Source organism: Notechis scutatus, chromosome 1 (assembly GCF_049901735.1).
Source record: "Notechis scutatus isolate UNSWTSFEM ecotype Mainland chromosome 1, rNotScu1.2, whole genome shotgun sequence".
NCBI classification, from domain to species: Eukaryota; Metazoa; Chordata; class Lepidosauria; order Squamata; family Elapidae; genus Notechis; species Notechis scutatus.
This window is the reverse complement of record NC_142009.1, coordinates 184,389,953-184,410,826: the sequence shown is the minus strand read 5'-3', so window position 1 is coordinate 184,410,826 and position 20,874 is coordinate 184,389,953. Positions and strand designations below refer to the sequence as shown.

General features: G+C 39.1%; 1 protein-coding gene across 10 annotated transcripts in view; it reads left to right on the top strand.

Annotated features, from left to right (window-relative positions):
• ITPRID2 (ITPR interacting domain containing 2) overlaps positions 1 to 20,874 on the top strand; it is a 67,564-nt gene that overhangs the window by 31,365 nt on the left and 15,325 nt on the right. For all 10 annotated transcript variants that reach the window (XM_087949627.1, XM_087949625.1, XM_087949628.1 and 7 more), the window contains 3 exons: positions 10,362 to 10,434; positions 16,186 to 16,277; positions 19,392 to 20,591. In XM_087949627.1, the coding sequence (XP_087805753.1) occupies positions 10,362 to 10,434; positions 16,186 to 16,277; positions 19,392 to 20,591 (1,365 nt within the window). The remainder of the gene's footprint in view (positions 1 to 10,361; positions 10,435 to 16,185; positions 16,278 to 19,391; positions 20,592 to 20,874) is intronic.

The window sequence follows — 20,874 nt, the reverse complement described above, 5'->3', positions numbered from 1 at the left end:
CTTTCTCTAGTCCAATATCTAGTAGATGTTGGTAGAACTGTGTAGAGAACTTAGGAGAGTTGTCATCCCTGTAGACCACACAAAGGTTGGATACAGAGTTTTGATAAGCTGCTAAAATGGTTCTTTGGATCCAGTATAGAAGATCTCAAACTACGACTTTTAAACCTTTACAGTTTCAACCCTGATCCATTTTAGTGAGTATTTCAGCTAAAGGTATGCTTATAAAAAGGGATTGGAATTGTGAAGGAAGATTATATTCTTCTGAAATATGTGTGAAGGAAGATTATACTTTTCTGAGATACTCCTGTTTAAATTGTGGGTAAAAGCCAGCCAGAGATACAGTGTGTTTGTTATTGTTAGTTACTGTTAAAGATAGGCAGCCTGTGGCCTCTTAGTTTTATTTGTTTAGGTTCTTTAGAATTCCATATGATCACAAAAACTGACAGCATGATTTGTATCCATTTTAGGTGGGAATTACATAAGAACCATATTTTAAATTCTGAAACAGGCCTGTCAACCTGTTGAAATTTAATTAAAGTTCCTATTCCAGTATGGGTAATACTGAGTTAGATAGACAAGTGGATGAATTTAAAGCCTTATCCTTTTAGGTCAGGAACAAGCAACCTGGTGCTCTCCAGATAGTCTGGACTGCAATTTGCACCATTACTTTCTGTTCTTTATGCCAGCTGTAACAACTGGAAGTTGGTCATAACTTTCTAGAGAGCTCCAAATTATATATCATTATTCGAGGTGTATTTCAAGTTACTGGATTTCATTTCTAAAGCTGCTAATGATCGGATACCGTTTGTGTTTCTGTCCTGACTAGCTAATAACTTGACCCATGTGACAAGTCTGAGCAATTCTAATTTTGATGAAAGCACTAAAGTGGTTTTATTTGCCTCTCAGCTGCACAGCTTTTTATTTTTTATCCAACCCTAGATCAGGGGTCCCCAACCCCTGGTCTATGGACCTGCACCTGGCCGCAGCATGCCAGAAAACGGGTCGCGCAAACAAGCACAGCCCCACCCGCAGGCTGTAGGCAGCAAGGGAAACCTCTGGTCTGCGGAAAAACCTTTCTCCATGGAACCAGTCCCTGGTGCCCAAAAGGTTGTGGGCCACTTCCCTAGATCTCTTCTGGAACTGTAAAATATTTGCTCCCTATGATGTTCCCATAACCATACTAACGTAAGAGGATTTATTTGTTTACAAATTTAAGAATTTAGAAATACACCTGAAATAATGTGACTAAGTTATGTTTATTGTTTTACGATTAGTTTACAGAAGTGAGGAATCGAACTATTAATGGCAAAAATGAGGAGGACAGTTCCACTTTCTTCTTTTTTTTGTTTTTTTCTAATTGTCTTGTGCATAGAAAAAACACTATGAGACAGAGCGTGGAGTGCCCTAAAGGCCTGTTTTTCTTCTTTCCAAGTTTGCCTTTGGAATGTTTTCTTTGCACATATCATGGCTGAGATATCCAGGGCACAGTTTTCCAAGCTGTCCCAGAGCCCTTGTGGCTGGGGCTTCTGTCGGAAGTCTGCTGCTGTCAAGATAGCCAGCGTGGGAGAGTGAGTCAAGGCACAGCTTTCCCAGGAGTTCTGGCCTCTGCATTCTCAGCCAATCGGATGCATTTGTGCTGGCATCCTTATTGATATTGGCAAAGGAGACGTGGAAGGAACAGGGCAAAGATTGCAAATAAAATTCAGGCAGGGTTCTGACCCAGCAACCCGCAGAGAGGCGGGGGAAGGAAAGGGATCAGCCCCCTTATCCCACCCATCCTAACTGCCTAATCCCCCAGTGGGAAAGGGAGGACAAGAAACTCCAGCACAGCCCTAGGAGCAAATGAAGTCATGGAGCCGCCTTTGCAAACAGAGACCTAGCAAATGGCTTGTAAGATGGATGTTTATACGCATTGATAAGAGTAGTAATTTTGCCTTGCAGAGACATCTGTGTGCTTTTGCCTTTGGGTTTGTTTTGTTTAAGGAGTATTAAAAGAGCTGCTGTTGATGTTTCAGTTGTGTGATGTATATAGTTTTAGAGATTGCAGGACAGGTATATTTGAAGCTAGCAACTTGCTAATGAGTACATATCCTGGCTTCCCCATATTTTAGAGTTGGTCTATCTTTCAATTGTCATATCCTTACAGAAATCTGCTTTAAAAGGAGATATTTGCTATGGATGCCCCATTAAGGAGAAGTGTATATTCTATGTACGGAATATATTATAATAGAATGTTCTATATGTCTTTGCTGCTGTTTAATTCTGCTATGCAACCCGCTTGATTTTTGCTCTAATCTTGCACTGATTTTTTTACCAATGGCATCCGTATTCCAGTATTTGTCTTTTTTCTTTCCTATGGAAGAACAGGTTCAAATGCATAGAGCCCATTTCTGATTCTGTGTAGATTTTAGTATCACTAACTTCAGTTCTGAATCAGATGGGAAGAGAAAAGTAAGTGGCATAATCTGAGTTTGCTTCTGAACATTTCAGCAAAATTGCAGTTCTGGTGAACTGGCATGCAAGAAGCTGGGTGTTTCTCTGTGGAGAAATGCTGATTAAAAAGGAACAAAGGGAAACCCCTGAAGACTCATTTATGAAGCAGTTTAAGGGCGTGCAGGCTTAGCTTTGTGGGATCTAACTTTGCTAAATAAGGTCCCTGTCTTAACCCTGAAATTCAAGTGCAAAGAAACAGCTTCAGATTAGAAAATAAACTTTATTGTTAAAATATTTACTATGTCTCTGACTCAGTGTCTCAAGTCAGAAGCTTATTTTCTGTACTCAAAATGAGATCAGAGTTGAGTTGCACAAAACCGTGCCCAAAAATTTCTTTCATCTCTACAGTCTACTTAGAAAACAAAAACTTTTAGCAATCAAATGGAAATCAACCAAAAATATACCAGTAGATCCTCTAATTCTGTTGTCCAGAAATAGCCAAGAAGTAGTATAGGTAATCCTCAGCTTACGACCACAATTGAGTCCAAAATTATTTGTTAAGTTAGTTTTGCCTTGTTTTGTGACTTTTCTTGCTACATTTGATAAGTGAATTGCTGCAGTTGTTAAATTAACAACATGGTTGTTAAGTGACTCTGGTTTCCTCATTGGCTTTGATAGTCAGAAGGTCGCCAAAGGTGATCACATGACCCTGGGACACTGCAACCATCATAAATGTAAGTCAGTTGTCAAGCACCCAAACGTAAATCACGTGACCATGGGGATGCTGCAATGACCATAAGTTTAAAAAAATGGTCATGTCACTTTTTTTCAGTGCCATTGTAACTTTGAACGGTCACTAAATGAATTATTGTAAGTCGAGGACTACCTGTATGCCATAAGAGAGCTGTTAGAGCACACATAGAAAAACAGAAAACTTGATCTAGGTCCAAAATCTCCTTTCCAGAGATTGCCTACTGCTGCACTTTAGGATATAGCCTTGCTCAACTTTCAGCAGAGACATTAAATAAATACTGTCTTATTGCCAATGTCTCTCCTGGTAGCAAGGTATTTACTTACCTCTGTGTATTCCACCTGATCAAATTTGCCAGTTGTTCCTCATGCAAAACTTTAGTAAAATTATCTGTTCTCAAAAGTGATTGGCTTAGTATACCTCTTCATCAGCTTCTTTTCCAAGAAGTGGCTTGCACAGACACAAATGGGCAACTGTTATGCTTTTAAGAAAATACAATGCCTGCGCACTCATGTATGAATGCTTAATTTTGGGGGTATGAATTGACTTGGGCTGCGCAAAATCATTTGGAGGATTGCAAATAAATGTAATTTGTGGAAGCATCTGTTGAATCATGATACCAAATCAAAAAATTATTTGCAGTCCAAGATGTCGTGATCTTTTATGTATGAGTGCTTGATCAACAACGCATACACAAAATGAGTAGTGTTTGAGTTGTAATATTGTAATGCACTTTTCATTATTTAACTCCTTGCTTCTTCCTCTCCCAAGTACCTGCACATGGTAGTGTTTGCATGCATATGCAAGATCAGACAGTGGGGAAACTTTCATAGCAGAAGTGAGGAGCTCTGAAGATATGGCAGGCCTTCGTATTGTTGAGCAAGTTCAAATTGTTACTGTTACTGACCTATCTGTCAGAATGGCTTTATACATAGGATTTTATTTATATTCAGGGTTAAATCTCCTCTTCGGAATATTTCTGAATCTGTTCAGATGTGACAATTGGCTGCTGTCCCTATGGCTGATCCAGGATGAGCAGAAATAGACCTCCCCGCCCCCAATCTATCTAAGACAGTGATGGCGAACCTTTTTGTTATGGTGTGCCGAAAGCGTGCATGTGCCAGCACCCACAATACAATGTGCCCCGCCCCACCTGTGCATGTGCACGCAACCCCCCTTACCTGCACTGTGCATGCACGTGCCTCCCAGCTAATTTTCGGCCTGTTTGAGGCCATTTTCACCCTCCTCCTGGGGCTCAAGGGAAGCCTCTGCAGCCTTTGGAGGCCGAAAAACAGGCCCATTTTGGCACTTCCAGTAATTCCATAGGTGTGCCATAGGATCGCCATCATGGATCTAGGACATTTAAAGGCCCTCAGATTTGTTGTTTGTGGAAGAGAGATACAGAGGGACTGGAAACAAACACTTAGGTCATGGCTATACCGCCTTTCTGGGGAGTATATTAATGGTGTTCAATCTATTTTGGGTTAGGAGTTGGAACTTCTGTTCTGAAGATATTACTGTAAATTGCACACTGAAATATCCCTATTTTGTTTCCTTGAATCAAGCTCAAGATATTTTCATTTCAATAGTATTTATTCTGTTCATTTTAAATAGTGATAACAAGAACACAATGCTAGGCTTGTTTCCTAAAAGGAAGTCGTTTGATTTTGGATTTTCTATTTTAATATATAAAGCAGTATTGTCTGAATGTATTGTATGAAAAAGATTAACTAGGCGATTTTATCACCAAAAACAACTTAGAGCTAAGAAAATGCCTGAAAATGGAGTAGTTACGAAATAAGGAGGCCAGGTCTCTTAAGAAAGCAGTGCAGACTTTGGAGTCTTAACCAATCTGGAAACTCCTAATAACAGTTTTAAAAGGTTATCTTTCTTTTTGGTTTTATATCAGAAAAGTCATATTTTTCTTTTCTTTTCTTTTTTGGTTTCACCTCTTGTGATTCTTTTTCTTATGTTTTTATACTCTCATCTCGGAATGCTTCTAACACTATTCCTGCATGACTCTTATTAAACAGGTACATAAAACTGAATACATTGCAATCTTTTTTAACTAAAGTTTCCGGTCCAACCAGTATGGCCATTGGGCAGAAACAGTGGTCCAAAATATTTGGACAGGGACCTCAAAACTCCAACTCCTGCCTTATCAACATTAAGGATACCAATAGGTTGTTGTGTATGATCAAGGGCAGAGTTTCCAGTCTTATACAGGAAGTATGTGTGGATAGTTGCCTATGAGTAGGAATTCTGTGTAGGGTTCCCCCCTCCAGGTGGCACCCTGTGGATGTGTTCCGTAATATGTCAGGGTGAAAGACTAACTATGGGAGCTTGGCCTCCTTGGAGGATGCAGGTTGAGTAAGCCTGACATGGATGGTGTAGAAGAAGTAATAGTAATACATACGTATATTCAAAAAGTCTGAGCAGTTATGTGGTTCCCTTCTTACTGGTATTCAGAATTAAGTCAAAATCCACTTGCTACAGTATTGTGGCTGACAATGAGGCTGTTGTTTTGGTATGTGTTTCATACTGTAATTTAATCATTCTGCCTTAATAGCAGTATGTATAAAGACAACTAAATGGGAATATTTCCAAATCAGCTTTGCAGGTAAGTCCATCATACCTGCTAGGATATGGCCTGTGTGGTGCTTAAAGCTGGCGCATGGGGCCGCCCTGAAAACAGTGAAGGGTCGGCCCACAGTGTCTATGCTAGTGAAAATGGAGCCCGGGGGCTGCACGCACTCCCCTCCATTTTTGTTGGCAGAGGGCTGCAGGAGGCCATCGCAGCTGACAGGAAAGGAGAAAGAAAAAGAGGAAAGACAAAGAAAAAGAAAGGAAGATGGGAAGAGAGCAAGGAAGGGGGAAAAAGGAAAGAGGGGAAGGAAGAAGAAAGAATGAAGAGGGAAGGAAAAAGGAAGAAAGGAAGGATTCCCCCCCCCACTCCTGCCTGGGCCACCGCAGGTGCCCCTGACATGAGTGACATCACGCCACCCCATTATCCCCCTCCCCAGGTCAAACATAACCCTGATGCGTTTGACACCCCTGTGCTAGGAACTTCCCATGTTTGGTATGGAGAGCTATTTCTCTATGCTGGGCGAACAAGAGTGTCAGATGCATCCAGTCCAATCATGCAGTAGAAATTCATACATTTCCCCACCTGCAATTCCTGACTGATAGTAGAGATCTGGTGAGTGCTTAATCTTCCTTTTAGGGAGTGACAAATATTAATTTGTTCTGAGAATCCAAAGAACCTTTTAAAAGAAATAGAAATAGCCTAGAAATAGCAAATTTGACGGATTACTTAGCTATTCCAACTTGACAATAAAGTTGCATTAGATTACATTTTGGAGCACACAATTCTAACTCATGAAAATTGGAGTTCATGAGCCTACAATGTAATCGGCAATCATACATACTGGCTAAAGCTTCTGAAGACAAGAGTTCATGGAAGGACTCCAATATATCCCCATATATAGTGTAGCTCTTTTCCTCAAAGATAAAACATCAGTGGGGCAAAGGCGTGTTAAATACATATTAACTCCAGTGTCAACATGAAGCTAAAGTGAAGTAAAATTCATCTCTCAAGTCAAGCTGAACTCCTACTTTGTAATTTTTTTGTAGTTCTTTGGAATTTATAGAATTATATTCTTAATAGGAGAAGGAAAAGACAACAGAAATAAGCATTCCAACATTTTTGGTGTGGTAACTATTAAAATGGATTTTTAATGCAGTTGATCTTCATTTTCCTTCTCTTATTTTAAATATTACTAGGGATTTGCTGAGCCCTGTTATTCTTTTAGAATTTAGATAGTGTCAATTAGTATTACTTTTGGCTACTACCTGGACAAGTTCCTGCAATTTTCTTTCCAAAAAGTTGTTTGCCCTTGCCTCCTTTCCTAGGGCTGAGAGAGAGCAACTGGCCAAGGTCATCTACCTGGCTTCATGCCTAAAGTAGGACTAGAACTCATGATTATCGAGCTTCAAGTCTGGTGCCTTGATTATAAAGGCCTACTCTGTCCAGATCTCCTCATGGTCTCAGATCATCAAGGAGACATATTTTACAGATCCCACCATCAATCCTTCTGATGTCATCAACAGGTTCAGCCAGTATTTAGTCATGCTGTCAAAAACAAAGCATCTTAAAATTATTTGTCTTACTGTATTGGTTACATGTATTTATAAAAATACCACCTTATTTTTTTATTCAGGAGATAGCCAGTTTTTAAAATATTCACTTTCAGGAGTTCTTTAACTTTACAATTCTTTTTTTTTATTTGGTTTTAAAAAAATAGTGGCCCATGTTTATATTTAAAAAAATCTTTTTCTTAATAGCATGAATATGTGCCAACTATGAAATCATGTGTCTTAGATTCAGTGTTTAGGTATACCTAGGTGTTTCTGTGATGTAACAATTATATAATAATACAATGTTTATATTTTTAATTTAAAAAGCAAGTGTTCTGACCTGTTAGTTACATCGTATAACAAATGTAATGTTTAATGTTTTCATGTTTTTCTTCTACAGTTCCCTTGAAACAAGGTGTTTTAGGCAAAATGTGTGAGGCTTGATTAATATTCTTTTTTACTGTCCCTTGGAACTTTTGAAAAACCAGAATAATAATAATCACTCATATTAAAATGCCTTGAAATTCCCCAGATTGAAATTGGAATTTTAGAATTAAATACCCTAGAGTTTCAAGTTTATATTAATTACTTCCTCTAGGTTAAAAAAAAGTGTGGAAAGATTTTGTCCTTGCAGTTTGTCTACACATTTTGAATATAACCTTCTCTGTAATTAAAAGGTCTATTTATAGTTCCATGTGTTACTAGATTTCAGAGGGTGTTTAAAAAAGTGAAGACATGTTTCCTATGTCTATAATGATGAGAGGACAAATAACAAGGAAATGTACCTAAAAGCCAATGGAATCAAATAGATTCTGTGCTTTATTTAAGACACTGCTTAAATTATTTAAATTCTATTTAGATCACTTCTATTTTATTTTAAAGCTTCAAAGGTGAACTAGTACATTTCAGTGCCTGGGAAAAGGTTCTGAAGATAAAATGAAGAACAGTAAAATTATTCAAAATAAAAATGATTGAAAAAGACTACAGTTTTTGAAGAAGAATCCAGGATCTCGGGAAAGTAGATATTTGGGCAAGTGGAACTGAAAGTGAAAGTGAAAACAGTATAGGTGGTCCTTGACTTGTGACCATAATTGAGCTCAGAAATATGGTCATGTCATGGTCATTAAGCAAAGGGCTTTAATGAACACAATCCCTGCTCTCCCCTTTGCAGTTGTTAAGTGGAACACGGGTTTCCACTCAGGGAATGGAGGAAGCGCTAGGAGGCCTGCACTTCAGCACTTCCCCAGCTCACATGTGGCCTCCCCCATGCTTCCCTAACGCTGAGGCACCACATTCTGCTTCCCATTCATCTGGGTCCCATCTACCCTCCAATGCCTTGATCCATCATACTACCCTGTTTCTCCAACAATATGGCCTCCCCCAATAGGAAGTCCCAGCATGTTTTATAGGCATGAAATGAAATTAAGCCCTTCCCCCCAAATTAAGGCCTATATTAAAACGTGCGAAATGGAGGGGAATGGTGGGCGGGCTTGCCGTTAGGAAGTACTAAAGACGGCCTAGCCTTTTCAGGACTCCAAAAAAATAAGACCTGGCCTTATTATATGCAAAGATTGCTTTTGGGAAGGCGAAGCACCTGATCCACCATGTGACTTTCCTATATGGAGGCAGTGTAGTTCCTTCTCAGAAGTGGGCACCATTTTGAAAGCGGGTGCAATTCTCGGATTGGGAGAATTGCAGCCACTCCCAGGATGGTCCTGCTCCGGGATGGCATGAAGTGGTCCCTGCCAATCCCCAAATGGCACCTGTTTCTGGGACAGCACCATGCTGCAGGAGGGCTACCTGGTGAATCAGTTGCTTTTCTTTCCCAAAGGCAAAACACAGAGACTAAATGGATTATGTATGATGTAGTCCCTTTATATATAAATGGGACTTCAGCCAACATCTTATGCTCCTATCAGCTTGTCATCTTATGCTCCTGTCGGGTGTATTGTTTGTAGCATGTGGCTTCATAGTATTGTTCCTTTGTTTATTGAAAGGAGACAAAATATGAGTTTTCAGCGTAGAACTTCAGTGCGTTCATAATTTCCTAGCTCTCAATTGCTGTTAAACATAGCTATACTTCCTTGGTTTGGTAGCTTTGGATCAGACAATCCAAAATATGCTAAAGTTTTAATGTTAATTGGATTTTTTCATGAAGAACAAGTTAGCCCAGAGAGCTGCTATCAGCTGTCTTGTATGCACACCATTTGTTTTTCTCTTTAAATGAAAGCTTCCTGCCTAGTTTCCTTTTGCCGTTTCCTCGGGGGACATGCAAACTGAAGCTTGCAATATTTCCCACTGTAAGACATTGTATTACAGATTTCAAATAATCACTGGAGGATGAATCTGCCGTATTCTGAAACAGTAAAAAGATACACAGCTAAACTAAAAAATGAAAGCAATCTGGAATAGCTTAATTTTTCAGAAGTCTTATTTAGGTTTGAAGGTTTGTGGAGCACTGAGAAAGAAAGTTAGAACGTTTATTTGGGAGATCGAATAGAAACGTTATCTTGAATATAGTTTTCTCCTTTCCTCTCTTCTTGCTGTCCACATAGCCCTTGAACAAGACATTTGTGAAATGTACAAACTAGCTATTATGTTTTTCTGAGTTTCAGTCAGCCTTACAGCTTTCTTCCCCTCCCTCCCCCCCTCCAACTGAGCTAACAGCTTTCTGTATTTGTTTGCCTAAAAGTTTTCCAAAAGGAAACCTCATATGGGATGTGCTGCTGAAGTTTTTTTTTGCTCTGCATCATTGTTCTTAAAAAAAGCCTTTTATCCTAAATTACTGATGTCATGGCTTTTCACATTTTATTGTTCCTGTGTGTTCCAACTTCAACATTATCGTTCCAGGAAGCCTGAAAAAGAAACACCATAATAATAAACAGCAATAATTGACTCCTTTGGCTTTCCAGAGTTATTATATTTGAGATTGTTAATTACTAAATAGCCAATTATGCAAGATATAAATTCCATGCATATTCACTAGAAAGCTTATTGCCTGCAAGCATAGGTTTAAAAATGCACTGATTTTCTTCTGCAGATTCAAAGTACAGAGGGAGAGATTCCACATGCTCCTAACACAAGTCAGCGGGCTTTAAACAGAACAAAAAAAGGTGAGTAAATTTATTTTTCCTTGTTCCTCTTGAAACATCCCAACCACTAAATGTCGACCCAAGTACTTTAAGCTTTTTAAGTAGTGGCCCACCCATAAGCTCCTAATCTGCCCTTTAATTAGATTTCAGATCATAGTGTCGTCTTCTTGTGAAATGACATCCTAAATGACAGAGGCTGGATCAGACTTGTAACCTTAATTGAAGGTTTGGCGTTTCTGACCCTTCACCAATTACAGGGTGGAGAAACTGAAGTGGTGCAATATATTTATATGAGTGAAAAGTGCCCTATCATTTAAAATGACTGTTTTGAACTTTAATAATACCCCAAACCGAAAAGCTTTTTATCATTCTGCTAGTGCTGACGATGCAAAAGTCTTCTGTGTTCGGCCATTGAGATAATGTAACAGAGGAGCCCGAAACATTACCATAAGACACAAGCGTTAAGCCTCAAGTGTGTTCAGTGAGGTTTCCTCCATAGTAAGACTGTTCTAGGACTGTACTTTCTATTTCCAGATCAGAACATGCGATGACTGATTATAGCAATGCTCATGTAGTTTTTCCCTTTTATTGACTATCCACATTAATTGCATCCCTCTGCTGTTCACTATAGGAGAACAAACTGGAATGGGGAAAAAAGGTCCCATGTCTGGAGTAATAAATGATATAAACTACAGTAGCAAAGAGAATAGCTGTCCACTCCTTGATCAGCAAATTGATCAACAAAAATCATATTTTTCTTGACCATAGAATGAAACATAGCTCTAATTTTGCTTCAGAATATGAGTTGTTAGCAGGTTGAGAATGCAGTATGTATATTTTCATCCTGGCTCACATATATCTGACTAAACTACACTTAGTTATAAGTGTATTTAATAAGCAGTTACTACTAGACTAAATCTCTGACTTTGAGCTTTTCAGGCTTGGTTTTAAACCCTGTGTGAAAATCCTTGGCATTTGTTTGGATAGTATCTCATTCAATCTGTTAATTATCTTTCAATCTGTTTCCACTGCTTATTTCATAAGTCTGTTCACAACAGATATATTGTTTTTATCTGTTTGCTTATGACTTGCCTCCAAAGCTGCTGCTTTGATTTTGTTTTCTTCTTCGTTAAAGTAATAATATATTTTTCATAGCTTTGTTCACTCAAAGACCAGACTGCAGCTGCTATCAGCAACTTATTTAATAGGGTTGCAGTAAAATATGCATTATCTCATTGCTTTGCTTCCTTGTTTAAAAAAGCCTAGGCATAAAGATAAAAATGTTAGCATTTTTATATTAAATTCATAGAATTTTAAATTCCATTTATTTGTATTAACAGCAGGCCTTTTAATTTACATTGTCTATTTTATGAATAGTGTTTCTTTCTTAATATAAGTGTTCATCATAATCAGCTTAACTTAGTAACACATTGCTCAGGGAGGAAAAGCTCAGTTCTCCAGTACAGTTAATATGATGTTCCTTTTAGATAATGAATTTTAATTAGAGGAAAACAAGTTTATCTTTTGTGTGTTCAGCATTGGTATTTGTCATTACATAACCCAAGTAGAGGTATGTTTTTCTCACAAGGTTTCCTTTGGTGAAGGACAGACTGGAACAAAAAGTCTCATTTGCCTATGTACTATAATATGAAGTGTTGCTATGCATAATATTCAATATTGTTAAAGAAATGTTGATTCAGGAAATCATTGCTATTTTTATTCATGAATGGCCTAATGGGTGTATCTTATACAGGCCATGATATTTGCCTTACTGGCATTTGCCAAAATTCAAATACACATTTAAAAATAAATTATCTAACTGTGCAAGGAAAAAATGAACATTCAAATATCTTAACAGTTTAGAATAGAAACATACTTTTGTCAATCTGCTTTATAGTGAGTGGATTTGTTTGATTATCGGGGACATAATATCTTCTATATTGGCTAGTGGCAATTCTTAAAAGATTTAGCTTCCTAAAATTCTTTAATTTGGAAGAACCCTGAACCAAAGCTGACCTTTTCCTAGATGCAAAGTATATACTCTCTAGGATGAATCCGTGGGACTATACACTGAAATTTAGGATTAATTCAAACTGGCATTTTGTTTGAGCTAAATTAGAAATTATGGCCTTGATCATTATTTTCTTGTCACTTCCTTCTAAAAAGCTCAGGTCTGAATATGTAGATGTCTTCTTTTCCATGTTTTATTTTTGCAGCAGCCTCACATGTTTCATCCAACCATATACCCCACAGCCATTCTTTTATTAACAGAACTTCATTATTCCTAGTCTAACATCTTCCCTATTCTACTGTTGATCCTACCAAATAGTAAACACACATACAGTGATTTTTCACACGTTCCAGTCTTCAGCTTTTGCTATTTCTTATAAATGTTGCACAGGCTATTGGTTGGCCTGACGTGACAGTTGGAAGCAGTACAGAAGAGGGAAGCCAAATGATCAAAGGGCTCAATCATGGTTAAAATGTTTGAGACGGTTTAAAATCTGGGATATATTTATTTATTATTATAATGATTCAGATACATATAACATCATGCACGGATGTGGAGAAGAAGATGAGAATGTCTCCCTCTCTTAAAAAAGTAAAACTAAAGGCTATTCAGGATAAGTGTCCGGAAGGAAATCTAAAACACAGAAGTTCTCACAGCTCATAATTAAACTGTGGAATTCGTTATCACAGGATGTGGCAATGGCCATTAACTTGGATGGTTTTAAAAGGGGGAGGGGATAATTAAGGGCTAATAGTCTTGAACATTCAGTGTTACCTAGGGATATAGGACAGCCTACCGCCAAATACTAGTTGCAGAGGAACAATGGCTAGAGAAGGGTAAGTCTACATTCTGCTTTTGTAAGGCGGATCTCAGAAAAAAACAAAAATAGGTGTATTGGTCCCATCTGGCAGGGCTATTATTTATTGCAATCTGACATATTCAAAGAGAACAGATTGGAGAAAGCTTTATTATTGATCAGATGCAGTGAACATAGTGGGACATTTCAATGAACTTTATAGGATGCTTTCTGGGTGGAAATCTTCAGATCATAACATATTCATATCAGAACTACAAGGGCATGCTTTAGCACAGAGTGGAATGAGATTGGGTTATTGATTCCTTCCCCTTATATTTACTTAATTATTTCTATTATTGAAAAGACATCTGCATGGCACATTCTATTTATATACGTAGCACATTCTATTTATATATACTTCTGTTTGTGGGCATGCATGCCTAGACAGATACAAGTATAAACACAAGCAGGCTTCATTTGTGGAATGCTGCTTGTTCAACAGAGTGTGTCCACTAGTGGAAAAGTCTGAAGCAACTTTCATGAAATTCTCCCCAGCCCACTTCTTAAAACCTAAACATCTGCTGTTCTGGGTAAAATTGCCTCTTCAGCTCTCCCTTTTTGCTGCCAGTAGTAAATTCCATTTGTGGCATGCTGCCAAAGGCAGAAAGAAAGGCTAGATTCAGCCCATTGTATCCTGAGCTCTTCAAACCTTAAAAGCCCAGTTAGGACCCTTTAAGGACTTGTATTGTGTGAAGAATGGCTGCCGTTTCAACAGCTCTTCAGTGTAAACGATCCATGACCATTGTTTCTGGAGCGTTATCACTGTGACAATGCAGTGCTCTATGTTTGGATATTCTTCTTCTGAGCACTCTTCTTCTTTATAATAGAATTCCAAGCATATCATCTTTGCAATATGAAAATCCATTGGGAGTGGGGGTGGGGAGAGAGAGAGTCATGCAAACTGAGCATCAAAAGTAATGAAGGGCCTTGCTGTGTTTTATTTATTTTGATTACAAGAGTGCCATCTGTGTTACATTTTAAAACCACACAAAATAAGGCCAACATTCTTCTAATAAGAGAGAGGAAAATTTCCCTCCAAACTAACTGCTGTTCATCTTTCAGCTATGTATTTGTGTAAATAATCAGATTATTTACACTTAGAAGCAACATAATAATGTCTGAGATTGTGTTTTCAATACATAAACATTGACTTTAATTTGCCCTTATCTAGTCTGGAAGATTATAGAGCACTTGGAATTCTCCTTCATTTGTTCTGATTTTTTTAAAGCTGTTTTTGATCTTAAGGATGTAAAACACTTGAAGTTTCTGGTAGTTTAGAATTGTCTACAATCCACTTATTACTCTATTCTTTATAAACCGTACAGTTTTTGCAACTAATGTAGTCTAGGAGCCCAAAAAGAGGATTGCAGTTGGGCCATCAAAAGCTGTACATTTTAAATGTGCCTTCACAAGTCCTTTGTTGAAAATCACCACTCTGTGGCTTTTTTTTTTTTAATACGCTGGACCTGTGAGAATGTTTTAAAGTCTGCCCCACACAGAACATGGGCTATTTTCCAAAATGCTCTTGCAAGTTGTGGGTGAAGATGCAGCATGCCTGATTTGGCTTGAAGGGGATATAGGTTCTGCCCAGTTCTAAGCCTAGCCTGCTTCAACCCTAGCTGAACAATTGAATTCGTTTACCCTCAGAAAAGCACATGACTTAAATGGCTCTTTAAACAAAAATTAAAAATATAGATCTACTTTTTCTAAGTAAAAAAAGTACTGAAAAGTTCAAAAATACTTAAAACATTGAGAATGCAGTACCATTCATTCATATTCATATATGTATGTATGTGTGTATGTGTGTGTGTGTGTGTGTGTGTACACACACACACACACACACAATCTATATTTATATCCCTATGCTGCACATGGAGACAGTATCCTTTTAAACATACAGTATGCCACTGAAGCAAAAATTAAAAATAATTAAAAATACACTGTGTGCAGTTGATATTCAATTATTTAGTACATTTATAAGCCTCACATCTCATATACATGACTGGATAGCTCTCAGTTAAAACAAAATTAAAAGAAATTAAAAAAACTCCTTTGTTAAAATAACAAAGATGTAGGAGATGAGCAGGTTGAGCCTGAAGGAGGTGTCAAAGTGTCATCAGTTTTGAGTCGCTTCCTGCCTACAAGAAGTCCATCCCACCTTGAATTACATTGACTCTTATCTACCACAAATTTGCTTTGACTGTTAGTAGTTCAGATTCTTCTATAGCATACAATAACCTATAGTCATTTGAATTGCCTTGCTTCCTGATTTCTTGTACCTGACCCCCCCCCCCCCATTGATATAAAAGCAGATAAGAATACTTATAAATAAATACTCAACCTAGTCATGAAAAGGCTCCCCCATGATATCAACATCCTAGATTTCATGGCAAAGCCCGGGTTTTAGTACCCTGCAAAAAGTCCAGCAGGCTTGGAGCAAGTCTAGTTTCTTGGGTGTGTGTGTGTGATGTTTCATTAATTAATATGCTAATTGTGAATTGAGAGAACTGGGTTCAAAGTCCAGTCGTAACCAGAGAATTTCATTAGCTCTTTTTAGGTTAGGCCCTAACACTCAGTACTGTTCACTCCAGAAGTTTGTCTTGAGAATAAAATGAGGGGTGGCCCCAGCACCTTAGAATAAAGTGCCATCATAAAATGTAAAGAAACAAATTAACCATCTAAAGGCCCAATTAAGGGCTAAACAGAGCCAGAGAAACAATCAGGCTTTGTCTGAAAGCTGAGAATGAGAGCCAGCTTTTGGGTTGGTAGGCCAGAGCTCTCTCAGCTGAATGAACAAATGCACGTATCCTCTTGCCAGCTAAATGGAGAATTGTGTACACGTTGGAAAATCTGCTGAGCCTTTAACATTTGTCTCCCTTCCCGTTCCTCTCATCCCCACCAATAGATCAGCTCTTACGATCAGCAAGTCAGCATTCTGACAGCAGCGGCTTTGCAGAAGATTCTTCCACCGACTGCTTCTTGCTCAATCAACTGCAGGTAAATTTTTTGGATTGCTTCATTTCTACTTTTCCCATGCTTAGCAGTCTGTAGTGTGAGCAAGGAGACCCTTTGGCATTCCTAGAGGAAATGTGAGGAAGATCTTGTTTTCTAGGATTCTAATTTAGTAGCAGGACATTTCCTTTGTATCTGGATGGTTGGATTGAACTGCAGCAGAACCTTCTAGCTACAAGACCTGATATTTCTTTTTTTCCACCGTGATTGCAAGATGTAATCATCACGCTCCAGGTTCAATACCATCAGCAGCATAAAAATGCAGTACCTACAACCACATATATCACTGAATAGGAAAGAGTCTTTAAAAGTTTAACATAATCAGCCAAATATTTCTGGAAATGCCAGCGTATTTTTTTGACCCTAAAAGTATATGTCATGGCTTCGTAAACTTCTTTGGGAAAGAACACTGAGTGACATTGAAGCTGATACCAAGAAGGCTATGTTACTGTTGAATACCTGCCGCCTAAATCAGGAGTCAACAACATATTGCTTTCTACCCTCTTTCCGTTTTCCTGTGTTTTATTTAGTGAAATACTGAACAGAAGCATTATGACCTGCAATTTTTGGGAGATGACTCACTTTATGACCCATTAAGTTTGGAGATGGCTCCAGCAGAAACCCATTTTATATCAGTCAAACTGAAGCAAGCAGATAGATCACCTCAGAGCCAGGGCCGTGTATAAAATACATACTAGTAAATGTATATAAATAACAGACTTCATTTTTTAAATATTTTTCATTACCTTGTGGGGCTGTGTTATTAACTGTCCAGGGCTGCATGTGGCCAGCAGCCTGGACACATCTGCTTTAGAGCAGTGATGCCAAGGGAGTGTATGGACCTGCTTCTCAACCTGTGCATAAGCCATCCTTTGAGCCCAAATATCTCTGCTACATAGCAGACCCCGCCTTTGCTCAGGATAAACAAAAGGGAACCAAAGTCGTTTAGGGTAAATTGAAAGGAAGGGTGAAAATTATGATTAAGACCCACAGTTGCAAAGTTTTCTATACCCTGTTTTTCTGCTTTAGAGAAGGAATTCGTTGGAGTAGTGAGGAAAGCCAGAAGGAATTTTCTTGAGAATCCATACTTTTCGCCAGGGTAGACTGGTAAAGACAGATTTCTAAACAGGCTATGCGACCGAAAAATAGATTTATTAAAAGGATCTGAGTAATTTTTTAAAAAGAAATATATAGTATAGTTATTAAGGTGTTTACTCAGGCATAAGACCTGTTAAATTCACTGCTTGGGAAGGATTTGATATTGCTGACAAATTAGAAACACAATCAAAAATAGGAAGTCTAGTTGTTGTTTTTTTTAATTGTGGATTTATTTCTCTTGCTTTTGGCTTGTTCCCTTGACTACCTATATTGAGAGGGAACTTCTCATTCCACTGTAGTCATGCAAGATTGAACACACATTCACACACACACAAACAGAGAGAGGGGGAGGGAGGGAGAGAGAGAGAGAGAGAGCACAATCTCTTTGGATTATGTTTCTCTTTGATTCCCTCCCATTCCATAGTTGTATTTAGGGCTGCAGGGTCTCTGTGTCCTACTTCCTGACTGTTACTTCTTTGTCTTAACTCTGCTTGGTTTCCTGCTTCCCTGGAGTAAATGGCATAAATAATGGCTCTGCCTGATGCCTAATAAAGAAGCCAGGAGGACAACAAACAAAGTGTGTGGGCAAAAAAACCCAGCCTCCTGAACTTCGGGACTCCATGTACCCAGTTCTTCTTTGGAATGGGAGATTGTGTGTATAACTCATGTGCAGTGCCAAGGACACAACGGGACAGGGTGGACCTCTGTATTCAAAGACAAATCACTCCTGTCTGCCAGATTTTATTGGTAAAGGCAGAAAGGAGAAAGGCTCAGAAGGAGGGGAACCTAAGTTAGCAGAAGGGCAAGAGGGCTGTCCTTCTGTTTCCAGTCTACTTGGGACTTTAAAGGGCAAAGTGGATAAATAAGTAATGAGTCTGGAAATAGGAGATAAGCAGGGTTGGGGGAATACAAGTGCATTATATTGCGAGCTTCTCTAGAATTTCCCAACCACCTTTAGATAATGTCAAGACTTCTCAAGTGAAAAGTAGATATATTTTGTTTGTTTTTATAAGCCTTGATAAGAGTTTTCAAAGTTAGGCCAATGATTTCCAGATTTTCATAGCTTACAGCCACCAATATCTTTTACAATCAAAACCGGGAATGGTTTTTAAGTTGTTTTTTTTTAAAAAACATTATTAGTGAAATTTAACAAAGAGAAATAAAAACAATATATAGGTAGTCCTCGACTTATGACCACAATTCAGCCCCAAATTTCTGTTGTTAAAGTGAGATATATGTTAAGTCGGTTTTGCTCCATTTTACGACATTTCTTGCCTCAATTGTTAAGCGAAGCCTCACAATTACTAAGTTAGTAACATGGTTGTTATGTGAATCTGGCTTCCCCATTGACGTTGCTTGTCAGAAGATCACAAAAAATGATCACAAGACCCCGGGACGCTGCAACCATCATAAATCTGAGTCAGTTGTCAAGTGTCTGAATGTAAATCACGTGACCATGGGGATGCTGCAATGGTCATAAATCTAAAAAACTGCCAGAAGTCACTTTTTTCATTGCCGTTGTAACTTTGAACAGCTTCTAAGTGAACTGTTGTATGTTGAGAACTACCTGTATATATTTTATATGCGGCCTACTGACCGCCACACTGCAAATGCAATTGCAAAACACTGAATTGTCCAGGAAAAAATGGACCCTATTGTGCCTGTCTGAAAAAAAAATGCCCTGAGATGGAGAAAAAACTTGTCTGGAGTAATGAAAACTTGGTCCATAGAGGTTTAAAGAACGGCCTTCCCCGAGTCTCTGTAAAATTGTCAGAGCCAGCCAAGTGTGTAAGCAGCTGCCTGGAAAAAGTAAAGAAAATGAACCCCAGTGAACAATTTATCTTGAAATTGAATTGCATTGTTTAACAATGTATGTTGTGGATTTTGTAGAATCACCTTTTTCATGGTGATGAAAAGAGACGAGTGCTCCTGTTTTATATTATAATGTCATCAATCCTTCTTTCCCTCACACCGCCATTTCTCCATGTGTTCTCTCCTCAGGGGCACGACTCGCTGCAGGCCATGGGAAGCAGCGCTGATAGCTGTGACAGTGAGAACACTGTGACATCCTACAGCGAAGAGCTCAAGACGCCAGTGGCTGAAGCAGAGTGCTGTTTCAATGAGCTTGATGAGGAGAATTTCCTCCTCTTGGAAATGAAGCAGCAGGAGAAAGAGGAAGTATCTGAGGTGGATGTAGGAGGAGGCCAGGACATGTTAGAATGCCAAGACGGACTTTCTTCAAGGGGCAAAAAGGAAGAGTTTGACGGAGGAGGCTTAGAAAAGAGAAACGAAGTTGCTTCAACCCGTGAAGCAGAATCGGAAGCATTGGATGGAAGCAGCGAAGAGAGTGATATGGATAAGAGCAGCGAATGCGAGTTCCCTCCGTATAAAACTCACCATGTTCTCAAATCAGTGTCATCTCTAGAAAGTAGCTGTTCCTCTCCTTCTTCTGTGGAGCGGGTTAATATTGCTTTACAAAGAGCCCAGAGAAAGGACAGCGCGTCTTCCAGTCCCAGAACAGATCGCCCGCTGCTCAAATCAAAGGACCTTCTTTTTAAGAAGAGGCATCAGGTCTCAGAACTGGGTTATCCTCTGAGACGCTCCCAGTCCCTCCCAACCACTCTTCTCAACCCAGTGCGAGTTGTCTCCTCGGTGAATCTCCAGCTGAACCCAGGCAAGCAAATGCTATGTGGCCCTCCTTCTTTCACCTATATGTATGACACAGAGGATGGTCCTGGGAAGGAAAATACCCCAGAAGAAACATCCTTTGGAGACGTTGACAAGAGCTCTACTCCTTTATGTAAATCCACCCTCCACATTGCTCCGTCACCCATGAGGAAGGAACCTTCCCAGCCTGTTGAAAACAGGGGGCCGGATGAGTTCATTCGTAGCAGAATCCAGAGCTGCCCTTTGCACCTCCCGCCGTGCATGTCTCAGTCTTCGTGTTCTCTGCATTCTCTCCATTCTGACCTTCTGGACCGGCACTTCCAGGGCCAAACAAGGACATTTAGTACACACAGCATCCCAAGCACCCCTGGCTCTTCCTGTGGGGGATTGCCCTCCCCTTTTGGCTGTCCTCATATGTTGAGGCACGTTGGACACCCCCACCGGTTTCCTTCCACAAACCCTCCTTCCACTGTTGAAATGCAACTGAGACGAGTCTTGCATGAAATCAGGAACTCCTTGCAAAACCTCTCACAGGTAAGGGAAAGTGGAATAGGTTGCTAGAATCCAGCCCTTCTCTGTTCTTGAACCAGTCATATATGCTGGATTGCAATGCCCACCTTCCCCACCCATATGGAGTGGATCATTCTGGATGACGGGAAAGATTGCCCAATATAACAGAACAGTTGGATTCTATAGCTTAGAAGGTAGAATAGGGTAAAGCGTATTAATAGCTTAGAGCTGACAGGGGAGTGTTACATGCTGCCATTATTTTCTTACTTAGATGCATAATCTTTGAGATCAGAGGGATGTTAAGCAG